We start from the raw sequence: 15716 nt of genomic DNA on the forward strand, positions 1-15716 counted from the left end.
CTTCTTTTATCCTATTGTTTCTTCTATACTGTGTCTTATACTTAAGTGTCTTTAGTAAGTTCAAATTTCTTTACATTTAAAGTACTAATTTTATGTATAGAATTAAATAATGCCGGTCTGAAATTCCTTTAGTCACTCAGTCTGAAATTTATTTTCCAGCATGTAAACCATGGAAAGTAGTTGTTTTTGCTTTTGTTATTCTTGATTTGTATATGAAAAACTAGTGGAAATGAGAATTGGTAGAGGTTTAGTGAACTGAAAGATAATGTTTCTTTTACTTGCTAGAACCATGTGAGTATAAGTTTTTTTAAAAAAAGCTTTTCTAAAAATAAAATCAGACTGTTAATCAAATGTGTATTTCCTTCTTGTAGAACCTCTGTTATGCACCTTAAGCCATACTGGAAACTCCAGAAGAAAGGGCAACCTCTGGAAATCGGCACGGGAACTCTGAGAACTCCTATGAGCCACCAACAGGCTATCAGTGATGAAGAATGCAAAGCTAGGTGTATGAAATCAAGTGTCTTTCCTTCAGCCTCTCTTGGTAAAGCATCATCTCGAAAGCCTTTTGGAATCCTTTCTCCAAATGTTCTGTGCAGTATGAGTGGGAAGAGTCCTGAAGAGAGCAGCTTGAATGTTAAAACCAAGAAGAATGCACCATCTGCAACAATCCACCAGGGTGAAGAAGGGGAAGGGCCGCTCGATATCTGGGCTGTTGTGAAACCGGGAAATACCAAGGAAAAGATAGCATTCTTTGCAGCCCACCAGTGCAGTAATAGAATAGGATCTATGAAAATAAAAAGCTCCTGGGATATTGATGGGAGAGCTACTAAAAGAAGGAAAAAATCAGGGGATCTTAAAAAAGCCAAGATACAGTTAGAAAGGATGAAGGAGGTCAACAGCAGATGCTACCAGCCTGAGCCTTTTGCATGTGGCATCGAGCACTGTTCTGTGCATTACGTGAGTGACGGCGGGGACGGCGTGTATGCCGGGAGGCCTCTATCGGTCATACAGATGGTGGCCTTCCTCGAGCAAAGAGCCAGCGCTCTGCTAGCCAGTTGTGCAAAAACCTGCACTAACTCACCTGCTGTGGTGCGGTTTTCCGGGCAATCCAGAGGTGCACCCCCAAACCCCGAGCCTTTGTCCGCCCCAGGAGCATGTGAAGAACCTGCAGAAAGGAGAAATCCTGAGGTTGGTGAAACACAGAGCGAGCCTGTCCGTGTCCTCGACATGGTAGCCAGGCTGGAGTCCGAGTGCCTGAAGCGGCAGAGCCAGCGGGAGCCCGGGAGCCTCTCGAGGAATAACAGCTTTCGCCGCAATGTGGGCCGCGTGCTGCTTGTGAATGGCACCCAGGCTGAGGAAAGCAAAGCAGACAAAGGCGCCTTGGAGGTTCCTGACACTCAGGTGAAAACTGTGGGGTCTGTATCTGTGGGCTGCAGCCCCTTAAGAGCTGACCATTGTTCTCCTCAGGGAGACCAGGCCTGGGACGGCGCGCCTCGAGGCTGCCCCTCGGTGCCGGCAGGCATGAGTTTGCACACAGACAGTGCAGAGTTCGAGCCAGATCAGCAGACTGCCATGAAAAGCAGCAACAGGCACGATGTGGAAATGACAGAGGAACTTGTTGGGCCACCTCTTCCTCCTCTCACCTGTCCCCAAGCCATTGAACTGCCCACAGATGCTGTTGATGGCATTAGTGAAGAGCTTGTGCCGCTTGCTAACCGAAATCCCGATCAGCGCAAAAGAGAATCTCTGTGCATTAGTATCACTGTGTCCAAGGTAGAGAGAGACCAGTCTTCCAGTTCGGAGTCCTGTGAAGACCCACTTCCAGGGATGTTGTTTTTTTTGCCATCTGGTCAGCACTCGTCAGGCCACTCCCAGTCAGATGAAAGCACAACAGAAGAGTCTTCCGAGGCCAGTCAGCTTGAAGAGGCTGCTGAAGGTGACAGTGCACCTGAGGAAAAAAGCGTCTCGGTTGATTCGTTTGTCCCACTGGCCTCTCCTGTGGAAAGTACATTACCAATGCTTGAGGCATCCAGCTGGAAGAAGCAGGTGTCACATGACTTTCTAGAGACCAGGTTTAAAATCCAACAGCTTTTAGAGCCTCAGCAGTATATGGCTTTTCTGCCCCACCACATCATGGTGAAAATCTTCAGGTTACTTCCTACTAAGAGTTTAGTGGCTCTTAAATGTACCTGCTGCTATTTCAAGTTTATCATTGAATATTACAATATCAGGCCAGCAGATTCTCGCTGGGTTCGGGATCCACGCTACAGAGAGGATCCGTGCAAGCAGTGCAAGAAAAAATATGTGAAAGGGGATGTGTCCCTGTGCCGGTGGCACCCCAAGCCCTACTGCCAGGCGCTGCCCTACGGGCCGGGGTACTGGATGTGCTGCCACCGGTCCCAGAAGGGCTTCCCTGGCTGTAAGCTGGGGCTCCATGACAATCACTGGGTCCCTGCTTGCCATAGCTTTAATCGGGCAATCCATAAGAAAGCAAAAGGGACTGAAACTGAAGAGGAGTATTAAAATGTATGTGCGAGGCAGCAGACCGATTTCAAAAACTGCAAACCACCACCTAGATACACCGTTTCAGTGAGTGTTGCCTCTCAGAGTCATCACTCCAGGAGAATCTCTGCTACTCTGTCAGGACCGCCATTGCTCAGGCATCTTAAATCTCTGAATTTATGATCCATGTAAGAAAACTGGTCTCATCATTTTATAGTGGTGCCTCACGTTTGATTCAGGGTTGTATCCCACGGTTTGATTCCCTGGCTGTGAATAACTATGCCTGTTTTCCCAAATCAAATCCTTGAGGACGAAGACTTGCCACCATCAAAAGAACGTTCAGCAGAGTTCATCACAGACTATGCAGGCAGTCCCCAAAAAGGGGTTCCGAGAATGTTTGGAGCACTGGCCCCGTATTTGAAATAAGTGAATAGTGTCCTATGAAAAGAATGGCAGTACTCTTGGATGAAAAGTATGCTTACAAAGGAGAAGTCAGGCACCTTACTTAGACCTTGTATGCTTGATCTGTGAGGTTGATGTTGTGATTGGAGGTGGATTTCATGCCCTGTGGCGTTTACAGTGTATATAATGGTTGTGTTTTCCTAGGGCTATGAAAGTGCACATTAAACCCGAGCGCCTTTACTTTAGATGAGTGCTTTTGGCCCCTCTGTAAATAACAACATTAAAATCCAGTTGTAAATAGTGGATGCAGACTGAACATAATCACCACAATGCAGCTAGGATAGTGTTGCAGCTACAATCGTGTGGGTTGGTTTTTTTTTTTTTTGGGCTGGGGGGGGTCTCATCTCAAATTTGTACATCCTGTATAAAATATGAATGTTTCCCAAATAAACTATGAATGTTTTCTGTATAATATATGAATGTTTCTGAGAAGAAACTCTAAATAGTTAAGAGGTTAACCTGTTGAAAGGATACCAAATAATGGTTTAACTGGACAACCTTAAAAATTAGCATAGAGAACAATCTTTTGTTATATTTTAGTGATTCACCAAGAATGAGAGAATATTATATAGTCAGATTATAACATTTTTGTCTATTCTCTTTCTGTCTGGTTACAAATTTTTTTTAACTTCAATAAAAACATGCATCTTAAGTGGAACCTGAGTTTTGCAGATTTGTTTTCTTTTTTGAGGTAATATTAGAGATATTGTAAACTCAGTCCCAAGACTTTTTTTTAAACACTGAGTTGTTGGGAGGGGGAGAGAGAATTCTCTTCTACCACTGGAAAGAGGCCTTCACTTAACAGTATGGGCTGACATTTTTACAAACCTTTAACACTTCTTTGCATTCGTCTGCCCAGGACTGTCTATTTCCTATTGGATGAGGCATTCTTATCTATGCATGATGAGTTAATTGTTTAGAAGTCAGTGAGGATATATTCAGACCTGTGTTCATGTAATGCTTGGTGGGGCTGGAAAGTATCTGGCCCCAGAAAGCTTCTGTGGAGGACCCGCAAGCTAGGTTGGCTTGAATTGAGTAGTCACCAACAAAGCCTTGCAGCTGCATCAGCTCCTGGCTGTCAGGAAGCACTGGTGAGCGTTCCGGGGGCAGGGCCGATGGCAGTGATGAATGAAGACTGCGCTGGTCCCACAGGAGAAGGATGTGAAGGTGGAGTAAAGCTTTGGCCAGGACTGCCAAGCAGAGTGGGGCAAGGCTGGAGTCGAGGAGGCCAGGTTCACCTGTGGTGGAGGTGGTGTGGCCACAGAGCGGCTTTCTGCCTTGGGCAGTAGCTGCACCTCCCTGAAAAGGGGAAACTAAAACTAGGAAGTCTCTGGACCCTGAGCAAGCAGGCATGTTGTGATACCTCCGACACGCTCGGCTGGAGCCCTTCTGTGACAGGACCGACGAGGCCGTGGAGGCGGACTTCCCCCTCAGGGTGGTGGTGTCCTTCCCGTGACACCCGGGCCGACGTAAGGGCGAGTGCTTTCCACCCCCAGGGCTGAAGTTCCAGTACTTGTCCTCCCTGTGGTGTGCTCTGAAGCGGCCATCTCAGTGTACCTTCCCTATGTGATAGGTTTGTTTTACTCCTGATTCAGGAGTAAAGCAGATGTGCTCTCGCAGGACTTCATACAGTTTGGTGTGCGGAAAGGGCCTAGTGTGTGTCAGCTTTCACTGTTACTGGCGCTGGTTCTGCATGTGCCCAGGGTGCTTCTCCCAGGTCAGTCATCCTGAATCTCGTTTTCATGTGGGATACAAAGCTGTGAGTGTGAGGGCCTGGAGTGACAAAGAGCAGAAGACAAGAAGAAGGCCCAACGCCATCTTGGCATGCAGTTCTTCAGGTCCTCAGAAATCACTGATGACCCTTTTTGAACCCGATGCAAGACCCAGTTCCCAGGGTTGTCTGTGTGAATAAGAGAACTTTGGCAGGTGGCGTCAGAGGGCGCCTCCTCCCTGGTCTTCGCTTCTGGACAAGTGTAGCTTTTCCCCTTAGGAGAGATGCTGTGCTTCAGAGCCCCCTAGTGCCAAGCTGGGGAAACCGGTTCACTTCTCACTTCTCCAGCACTGCAGTGCTCCCTGCCTGACTGTAGAATCTTAGACTCATAAGAAAGGAAATAATGTGGGCATGAGGACCCTAGGCTCACCCCAACTGCGCCCCCGTGGGGACCCAAATGAAGAAAACTTACCCCTTCAGCTTTTGCTCACAGGGAGGGCCTGAAATACTTGGCCTAGCAGCTCTCTCCCACCCGTCACTTCACCGTTTGAGAGAAAATCCAGAAAGCAAAGGGCAAGATGGCCAAGGTTAAACATTTTTTTCAGGCCTTGTCAAGGTGACTCTGGCATTAATATGGCCACGTAGAAGGCTCATTCACAGCTGAGCACGTCCCCTGCCCTAGCACTGACAACTCTGTGCAGCACCAGGGGGCATCTCTTTGGCAGCCCCACCCTGTCCTGCCCAGCTGGTTCGCCTGGTAGTACCTCTCTACTGCCTCTTCTGTGTCTGGACCTTGCTCTGCAACTCCACTCGGGGCTCGTGGAGGGCAGCTTGGCCGTGCCCTCCCTCAAGGCCTCACACCCAGTACACACAAATGTCATAAAAATGTTTATACCTCTTTAGTCATCATGTTGATGTAAGGGGTGCTGGCCAGCTCTGACTGTGCTCTACTGTAACTCCTAGTATGAGAAACATCAAGAGGGATGAAGGGACCTGGGAGGATCTTTTCCTTTGGCCACAGCTGGTCCCAGGGAACTTTCTTGGTGAGGGTCACTTCTGTAGCAGCCCTTGCAGTCTTGCTGGGTGACTGTCAGCTGTGTTTGGCATGATCTGGGCTTTGTCATATTTTCCCTGGCAGCAAGTTCCTTTGGGCTTCCCGACTGCAGAAGGCTGTGAGTTGAGAGTTAAGCTTGATCTCGGAGTTCCCCTTCCTGGACTCTCTCCAACCACCCTTCTAACTCGGACTTGTCAGGGCCTCCCTGCTAACCTTTATGAACTGGCCTCAATTTTTTTATTATGTGGGTCTTCCTGGGCATTTTTCTTTTTTCCTACTGCTTTAATATCCTCTATTCCTTCTTTACTCAGCAGACTGGCTATTCTTCCTCTCCTACCTCCCACAGCCTACCTCAAAATGACTGAAGCCTGTCTGTGCCAAAATCCTGCTGTACCATAGACTGCACCAGTAGCCAGAGCTGGTGTTACCGAGCCCTTACTGTCAGGTACCATGTTGTGTTTACATAAAGGCGTTCTCTGCCATGTACAGCAACTGGCACTCAGGGAATCTGACAGTTTCTATCCCAGGTGTTGCTTTGGGTTCAGACAAGCTAGTGCTGCAATCTCCGTGACTGGCAAAAGGACCTTCACGGGAAATATGCAGTCCCTTCTATGACATGCACCAAAGTGTGTGGCCATAGTTGGTGTCTGCGTAACCTCATGGGAAGAGCAAACATCACTGTGGTTATGAACCCTTGGGGGATTTCCGGTGTATATACCTCTAACTGGTTTAAGCAAAACCCAGTTAGGCAGTAACACCTATTCTAGGTGGTTTGCTTGACCTGGTATTATTCAGTATCTCAGATGGTAAAGAATCTGCCTGCAATGTGGGAGACCTGGGTTTGATCCCTGGGGTGAGAAGATCCCCTGGAGAAAGGAATGGCAACCCACTCCAGTCTTGCCTGGAGAATTCCATGGTCAGAAAAGCCCGGCAGGCTGTAGTCCCTGGGGTCACAAAAAGTCGCACACGACTGAGTGACTGACACATACATACATAATTTTAAAGGAGCAGAGCCACTAAAATTGGCAGTTGGGAAGGCAGTGGGAGCAGAGAGATGCCATCTTCTCTGCTGCAACCACCCTGGTTGAGACATGGCGCTCCTCTGACTGAGGTGCAAAGTGAAACCTTACCCTCTTAAAGGCCCCTCATCTCTTCACTTAGTAGAGAACAGACCTCAGAACAAACTAGTTTTGGGACCCGTTGTCTCAAATTCTTTTTGGATTAAGATTCTTTGGAAGCTATAAAAGTTTAAAATTAGAAACCTCTACTTAAATGTTTTGCTTTTCTTTTTGGAATGACAAAACCCAGGATGGATTAGGTTCAGAAGTCAGCATTTACGGAGAAAATGGCATACAGCTGAAATGAAGTCCTGCACGTCCATCTCCCACCAGTAGAGAAGGATACATACCAGGCACAGTGGTGGGAAACGTGCAAGTCCTCTAAGAGGGCTTGTGCTTGCTGAGTGATGAGCAGATCACGTCCCCTAATTAACTTGGGCAGAATCACTTGTGCTATTTTAATTATTTCCCTCCTTTACATCCACCTTCCCTACCACCCCCATCAGAGAATAAAACTGCTTTACTAACTGGTATTTTTAGATGTCTGTTAAGTAGCATGAAGAGGTTGATAGAAGATTCAAAACCAGCTTCAAAATTGATTACTTGCCAATCAGTAAAATGCAGAGCAAAGCTGTATCTCTTAGTGCCCTATCCATTAGGAGGGGAAACGGCCCATCTGTAACTGCATACTTGCAGCCCAATGGGAAGGCAGGGATGGACAGGACCCTTCTGGGACAGAGCCACTGACGACCTCTGCTCTTCCTCACCAAGCCTCCTGTATGAGTAGCCAGGCACGGTTCTGGTGCAGGGTGTGGGGCCTACCACGAACAATTCTCCTTCCACCCCAGCCTGAACTGATTCTTCTAAGCAGAGACAGTGCTCTGGCTGCCCTGGCATCTAAGCTGGGACCTCTCACACCATCTTTTCCCAGGTCAGTAGTCACTCTTCAGGCTTCCAATGTGTGCTCTGCTGAGGCTCTTTATTGCATACCTTCTCAACAGGACTGTGGACACACCCCAGAAAAGAGTGAATTCAAGGAGGGTTTAAGTGTAAATAAAGGGGTAAGCCCTCCCCAGTTTTTGTGGCCCAGGGCGAGAATATAAATGAACCCTCCTACAGCCTCCCACCCACTGCTGTTTAATATTTTTCATGCTAATTAGATGAAATAGTATTTGGGGGTATCCTGAATTAAGCTGTATTATACATTTTACCTATGTCTTCTTACCTTTTTAATGAGACTACCAGAAAATTTAGAATCACATATGTGGGCTACAATAAATATTACACTGGACAGCGCTGCTATAGGTGAGTGCTTCTAAAAGATTAATGCACATATGTTTTGGGCATTAAAGGTCTTGGTCAAGAGCTTACCAGGCCTCAGCAGACTTTTTCTCCAAGGCCATCAATGCAGCAGAACTTCCAACGTAAGCCAGTACCGGTATCCCTAAGCCAGAAAATAGGTGCACCATTAGGGTGCGAGTCCAGGGTGCTAGGCATGGTCCTTCCTACTCTGACAGCAACTATTATTGAATACATTACCGATGCAGAAGATATGCCGTTTCTATCATTATTAATCATCCTTTGGTTGGGAGATGTTTCTCTCCCATCTACTACCTTCCAAACCACTTGCCCCTCTGTTATTAAAATCAAGAGCCATCTACTATGCTCTACATGTCTTCCTGATAATGTTTTAAATTTAGGGAAATAAGTTGCTGGGTAGGGCAGGAGAGCCCCTTCCTCAAAATCTAGGTGTCTCCTGAAGTCATAAAGTAAATGCTAAAAAGCCATGCCCCAGGGGGCAGATGGTGAACAAGCTGATATGGACCTGGAGGTATTAATGTGCCCTCACGACCGAGCGGCTTCCACTCTACTGACTCCCACCCACTTTTCAGCTTCCCTAGTGCTGTCAGATCGGAGAAGGCGATGGCACCCCACTCCAGTGCTCTTGCCTGGAGAACCCCAGGGGCGGGGGAGCCTGGTGGGCTGCCGTCTATGGGGTCGCACAGAGTCGGACACGACTGAAGTGACTTAGCAGCAGCAGCGGTGCTGTCAGATACCTCCTGCCTATTTCTCACTTTTTAAAGGGACCACTTGAATTCTCCATCAGGTTTTCTCCCCACAAGACTATTACCTCATTCCTTCCTGTAAAAACACAATAAAAAAGTCACTGACGCAGCTTTTGCTGTTTTACCATCCCTTTTCTTCTAGAAAAGATGGTCCCACTGGTCCTTTTTGGTTAAAAAAACAAAAACTTCATCTTTGAAACTAAGCAGACGGTGAACCCTTTTTCTGGGGTACTTTCTCACCAGATCCTTGGAACGGGGTGCTACTGGTGGCCTTCTCTAGAGTATTTCATAGCTGGGGTTCAGATAACTTGCCCAAAAGTTGGTTTCAAATTTCCTAGTGCATGCTGTTGAAGCAATTTTCAAATGACCTCCCAACCACTAAGGACAAATTTATCCTTAGTTCTTTCTATCTGCTTCTACCCAATTCCTGCATCATTCATGATCTGAGGACTGGGAATCTGTGTGTACCCATTAGAGGAGCATGTTTTTAACTGTTATCCGGGGAGGTGGAAGGACTGACATGGAAGCACATGCCCTATTCAGGACTCCTTCCATTTCCCTGCCTGTTCTGCTGCTGCTGGCTGGCCTCTTCCTGCAGGTAAAAAAGAGTAGGATGCCCACGGCAACATGCCTCAGCATTTGTCTGAGCTGCTCTTGCTGTTTCCATCATCACTCTCGGTATCCCCATCCACCTTGCACATGGCCCCTCTCCACAGTAATCTAACCCGAAAGGCACAGATTACCCACCTGGGAGAGACTACATAGTTTCTAAAGCAGAAGAAAACACAGAGGGGAAGGAGTCTTCTGTTCTCACTGCTTGACAGATTGCCTCTAACATCACCTTTCTCTTGTTCTGAAGAAATCTTTGGCAGATTCCATATGGGCAACCCAGAGGCCCCATCCTTCCCTCCCTCCCTCCCTCCTTAAAGGGCTGTTGCAAGACACCAAAAGTCACTGTTGGTGATCCGCATCAAATGATAGCTACCCAAACAAATCACTGACTCAATGAATGTGAGTCTGAGTGAACTCCGGGAGTTGGTGATGGACAGGGAGGCCTGGCGTGCTGCGATTCATGGGGTCGCGAAGACTTGGACACGACTGAGCGACTGAACTGAACTGACCCAAACAAAAATGCATCTTCAGAGCAAGTATGCAACCAATTTTCAAGATGGGCCATTACTGTAATACCAATAATACTTTTTCAAAAAGTATTAACAGGCATTTTTCATCACATAGCAAAAAATTCTTAAAAAAAAAAAAAATCCTAGTTTGTATAAAATACTCCAGAGTTAGATCTCATTTTTGCTACCCTCAATTTATTATCAGTAGAAATGAGTAATCAGAGCTTGAAGAAGACATACATATTTGCAAAGTACTGTTAAAAGATTTATTGCAATAATACAACAAAAGTTTAGAAAACATTTATTTGTATGACTCAAACTGGTTTGGAAGTCGCAGAGCAGTGGGGAATCCCTGCAATGTGACGCCTTGAGGAGATTCTTTTAACAGCATGCCACCAGACGTTCTTCCCCATATTATCAATGCACGACTCCTTACATGAATTCTGTCCACTTCCCGATGTTGACATTGTTCCCCCCCAAACTTACAGATGTGCAAAACTTTTCTTTGTTACACCCCATTCCAAAAACAGTCTTTAACAGACCATTTAAAGCAGCCTATGTGGTGCCTGTGAGTTTTTCTAGTATTACCTTGTTTCAACAAATCATTTTACTATGGAAAACATGACCAGGTTCTATGGCTTTTTTTTATTTGGGGAAAAAAAAAAAAATACCAGCTTCAATTCTTTAAAAAGCTGTTTACATATGGTTCTGGCACCTCCATGAGAGATTTTAATGAGCAGCAAAGAGAGTAGAAAAAACAAACAGTGGTTGAAATGTATATTTAAGAATATTTACAGGGTGGATCCAGTGCAAAATAATGAAAACCAAAATATCTCAGCAGTGTTAAGTCAGTATGTTGGTGTTCAAAACCATTAAAGGTTTGATCATTTAACCCTAAGTAAAGTGCCTCTATTTGATATTAACAACAACAAAACATACCCTATCAATCCCTACATTTCCCATATCCATGTAAGCTTTGTTGAATTACTCTAGTTTGTGATATCTTCTTCGTAAGATTACTTGAGAAGAACCGTGACTGCTGTGCATTTTTTCAGCTAAAGTTGTTTTCTACCCCCAAGCCCCAAATGCCAGTGTTCCAAGACTAAGCTCTTTGAGGGTTTGAATGCCTAAACAACTCTCATCTCGTGGGATTTTAAGTGCATTTGGTATTTGTTCAAGTCTACCACAGCCACCCTCTATGAACTACTCCACAGACATGGATGGGGCGATGCAACCCAGCAATCATGAAGGCCAGTACTTAAAACCCGTACTGGCTGTAATAAGAACCCACAAGGGGAAAAGCCTGTTTCCTCCCTCAGTGGAAAATTCATAAAGTCAGGGAACTCAGAATTCCTGGGTAGGAATAAACATTCTTCTCTGCAATTCTACCCCAAACTCTACCAAACACTAAGTATACCAAATAGCAAGAGCTATATATAGCACCTCAGATTTGGAGGCAAAGTGTCAACTGTAATAATTACAACGAGAAAAGAAGCTAGGGCGGGACAAACCTCCAAGTGATTTATGAGGTACTATCATGCCAGTCACACTAACAAGATATGGTGATAATGCCTGCTAGGAATTTTTCATAGGATTTCATTTGTAGTTGTTACATAGGATTTTTCTTTGTAGTTATTAAAAATAAAAAACTACTTACATATTTGTACATAATGCCTCTCCACGGTTTTCTTATGAGATTGTCACTAAGAGAAGGACAAGACACATTAGCTGAAAATGATCTCTTGGTGAGAGAAAATTCTTTCCATCAGAGCTTTCCCAGGATAGAGAAGAGCAGTATTAGCTATAATGATGTGCTCTGCATTTCAGAGCAAAGGTAGTGTCCTTAGAGCAACAAAGACCTAGGAAACAAACGAGCAGGGTGGTTTTCCCTGGAGAAACCTGCTACTTACTGAAGCCCTTAGAAAGAAACTAGACAGCAGAAGAACGGCCCGAGGCCACGCCAGTGGCTTTTAACCTGTGTCCAGGCAGGCATTTGGCTTCCATAAGGGAACACCCTTAATGACTGACTTTTTACCCACAGAAAATAGTTCCATTTCAAAATGCACACGGAGTGGGTGGTAGGAATTCAGTCTAGGTAAGAATGAACTTAATTTCCCTCAAAACACAAGAAAACAGTTCTTAAATCTCTATGACAGTATTGCAGCCAGCATCTCTTCTCTTCGTGGATATGGGTCCTAAAGAAAAAAAGACCTTGGTTTCTTTGGCGTGTGGGGAGAAAGAAAACAGGAATGTCCAACGGGCCACAGTGGAGCAGCGCGAGCGAATCGTTTTTCAACTACCTCTCTCCTCCAAAAACAAAAACAAGACTAAAAACCCACCCTTTTAAAACGAAACAAACAGCCTTGACCTAAAAACCAAACGCGACCAAATTATAAAGAAACCACGTGTTTCAAATTGCCTGCCGATTCTCTGTACAAAAAACTAATGTCATAAAAACGAACTCATATTAAAGTTTTCATCTTTCAAGTCCTAATCATGAAGAATCACTTCCTTGTGATTCAATCTCCGAAACAAAGTGTTCAGCAACAGTCTTAGCATCACAAGGGACCAACACGTCAGCCGTGTCTGAGGGGTCCACGGCCTGTCCCACAGGGAGCTCCCTGCGCTTCTGCCTCAACAGAACTGACCAAACAGGGCCTTCCTCCACCAGCACTGGTCTGGGAGAAGGACCTGTGACCCCTCTGTTCTGTTAATTATCATAAGCATGTCGGTCACCACTGCCCAGTTGACCAAGAGAAATGCTAGACTCCCTGCTTTAAAAAAAAAAAAAACAACAAACCCCAACAGCTTAACCTCTTTTTGTTCCAGGCACTATCTTAGCTAAACACGTTAACGTTTACTGGAGAGTGGAAGAAGCGCTTTCTCCAGGCTGTAGTGGCACCTCTTGGTCACTGCCTGTTAACGGTGTCCAGTGTAAGCTTTAAACCAGGAGGTGACTGAGGCTGCAGCTGACGAGATCATCCCACCAGCACTGCTGCTCGCGATGGGCGGGGACGCCTGGCTGCTCTGGCTCTGGGAGACTTCCACCGGCTGGGAAGGGATGTCACAGAACCGGGGACTTGGCAGGTTCTCCCAGTCCGTGCCCAGGTCAGTTTCCTCGTCACTTACGTGCTCATCTCCACTCTCATCTGATTCTCCAGCAACTCCGGGATCCACAAATTCCATGGACTCCTCCAGGTCAGCTCGCACTTCAAAGGGTCCTGATCTGTGGGCAGACAATGAGACAAGCGCCACTCTCGAGACAGAAGGCCTAATGGGACGTGGGGGACCAGAGCCATTGCTGCACATTCTGCTGGCCTAGAATTGAGTGTTTCTTTACCTAAATAAGGGGCTTCCCAGGTGGCTCAGCGGTAAGGACTGTGCCTGCAGACTTGGATTCAATCCCTGGATCAGGAAGATCCCCTGGAGTAGGAAATGGCAACCCACTCCAGTATTCTTGCTTGGAGAATTCCATGGACAGAGAAGTCTGGCAGGCTACAGTCCACGGCAGTCGCAAAGAGTTGGACATGACTGAGCACACATCCAGTTACCTAAATAACGATGGCCATCCAAGTAGTGAATAAAACCACCACATGACACCTTCCCTCAACTCGACCTACTTGTGCAGACCCTGAATGGAAAAAGCCCATCCACTGAGACAAGGCGTGCATGTCCAACGTGTGAGTTCCTGTTTCAAACAACTGCTGTATCTACGCGTTCCAGTGAGAGAATTCTAACAGTCAGCTGAGGTATACGCTGGTGGGTTAGTGGAACAACACAACTGTACAGGTGTTCTCTGCCTTATGTAAGCCCCCAGTTACTAAACTCCCAACACTCACAGGGGCTAAATGATAGAGCTGTATGCATGTTAACAACCCTTCCTTGGATTTATGTCAACAGCAAGCTCTTGCACACATTTTAAGATATCATTACATAATTTTCTAGCGATACATTTATAGCACTGAACGAGATATAACTCTTCAGAATATATTCATCTGGAATAGTGTGTATTTCTGTACTATATTTCAAGAGAAAGCTATTTTTATTTCCCAAAGGTCCCCAATGACATCATCACCTCCAAATCAGGCCTCATCACCCGTGGTGGCCCCTCAGCACCACTGTGGGACCCGTGTCAACAGGCTCCGCACAGTCCCTGCCCCTTCTCCTTGGCCTCTTCCCAGCTGCCTCAGGGGAGCTGGGCTGCATTTCCTTCAGGTGGGCAGTCACCCTGCCCACTGCCCTTCTGGGGGAGCTCCCTGCAGCCACGTACAGGATGGGACCAGTCATGCCAGCAGCCCTTTTCTGTCCCCTGTGGTCCCCAAGATAAGGATCAAGGCCTTGTTCACTGAGGAATTTCATTGATGGCGATTTAGGGGAAAATGACAGACAGACATTAGCAAAAGTAATGGAGACATGAGAAAAAAGAATTGTAGAGCCCGTCATTTTACTTTATGGTCCAAAATTCTTTGCGCCCTTCTGAATGCTAAAAGCCTAGCACTAGCCTCAGCGCACCTCATCAGACCTGGACCTTCTGACTCACTTTCTTCAGGGTCAGGCAATCTTCATTCTTTCAAGACAACCATGGTTCCCGGCTAGAACACAGCAACAGTAATAGCTAACGTTTCTGTTCAGGTCTGGGGGCTTTACAAGTATTAATTAAATTGGAAGAGGCACTGCAAGGCTCCCCTTCAGTCTGCGGTGAGCAATTTACTTTTCAAAGAGCCACTCAGACCAGGGGCTCCCAAGTTGACCAGGCCTCCATCCCCAGAAGCCCTCACTGTACAAGAGGTAAAGGGAAGAAGAACGGGGGAATGTCTCTCCCCAGCAGTCTTTCAAACTCCTAACCACTGCACCAGCCTCTTAACTCTCAGGATCTCTTTTCTGGTTCCTGAAAAGGTTCTCCTTACAGTCCAGTCTTGCCCCCCTTCTTTCTTTCTTTTCTTGGACACGTCTACCCCAAAGATGTTTTTTCAGATTCTTCTCCTCCCGGCTCCTCTCACAAATACCCTCCACACTGCCAGAGCTCTCTGACTGAGGGCTGCTAAACTCTCACACTCATCTTCTCTGATGTCTGAGCCCACCAGTCTCAAAATACAAGCCAGCAGGAACTCTCCCCCTCCTCCCTCATTCTCCTGCCTGCTATAACCAAATAAGACCCCCTTTCCACCCTCACTGCACCCCCCCCCCCAACTCTGGTCCTCTCTACACCCCACCCCACTTCCTGGTCAGGGTCCCATCTCCGCTCAACCTCCCTTCACCCACCTCACTTACTGAGAGCCACTAGCCCCGCTCCTCTCCTCATGGCAGCTGCCCACCAAGAACACAATTTAAGTGCCTCTGCCACTAAGAGGGACATAGCCTTAGTCCCTGTTTTCCTGAACACAAAAGTCTTGGATTCTGTTCTGTCCAGGGCCCTCAGCATCTACTGCCAGGTTTCATCTCCCAGCGCCCCCCAGGACCCCTCACAGACCCTGGCCAGTTCTCCACAGCAGTCGCTTCCTCCCAGCCAGCCCAAGAGGCACAACCTGTTTTCTATTCCTTTCTGATGCTGCCAGATCTACTCTTGGGGTCCTTCTCGGCATGAGACTGCCATCATCCACGGGCCTTCTCTTTAAGGGTTTTCCCACGGAAACAGGCAGGAGCGATGCAAGGTGGGGAAAATGACACTTCCTCCAGGCAGAGAGCTCCCTGCTGGACGCCACCTGGACTCCAGTTTTCTGCTCAGAATTGCACAGAGCAGAG

The 15716-nt window shown here is 46.7% G+C and overlaps 2 protein-coding genes across 3 annotated transcripts in view; one reads left to right on the forward strand and one right to left on the reverse strand.

Annotated features, from left to right (window-relative positions):
- The window catches only part of FBXO34 (F-box protein 34), an 89973-nt gene extending 79279 nt beyond the window's left edge, over positions 1 to 10694 (forward strand). For both annotated transcript variants that reach the window (XM_061428965.1, XM_061428966.1), the window contains exon 2: positions 372 to 10694. In XM_061428965.1, the coding sequence (XP_061284949.1) occupies positions 372 to 2523 (2152 nt within the window). In that variant the 3' untranslated portion in view covers positions 2524 to 10694. The remainder of the gene's footprint in view (positions 1 to 371) is intronic.
- The window catches only part of ATG14 (autophagy related 14), a 36907-nt gene continuing 31818 nt past the window's right edge, over positions 10628 to 15716 (reverse strand). The window contains exon 10 of the mRNA XM_061428967.1: positions 10628 to 13200. Coding sequence (XP_061284951.1) covers positions 12894 to 13200 — 307 coding nt within the window. The 3' untranslated portion in view covers positions 10628 to 12893. The remainder of the gene's footprint in view (positions 13201 to 15716) is intronic.

The sequence above is a fragment of the Bos javanicus genome, chromosome 10, assembly GCF_032452875.1.
Source record: "Bos javanicus breed banteng chromosome 10, ARS-OSU_banteng_1.0, whole genome shotgun sequence".
Classification (NCBI taxonomy): domain Eukaryota; kingdom Metazoa; phylum Chordata; class Mammalia; order Artiodactyla; family Bovidae; genus Bos; species Bos javanicus.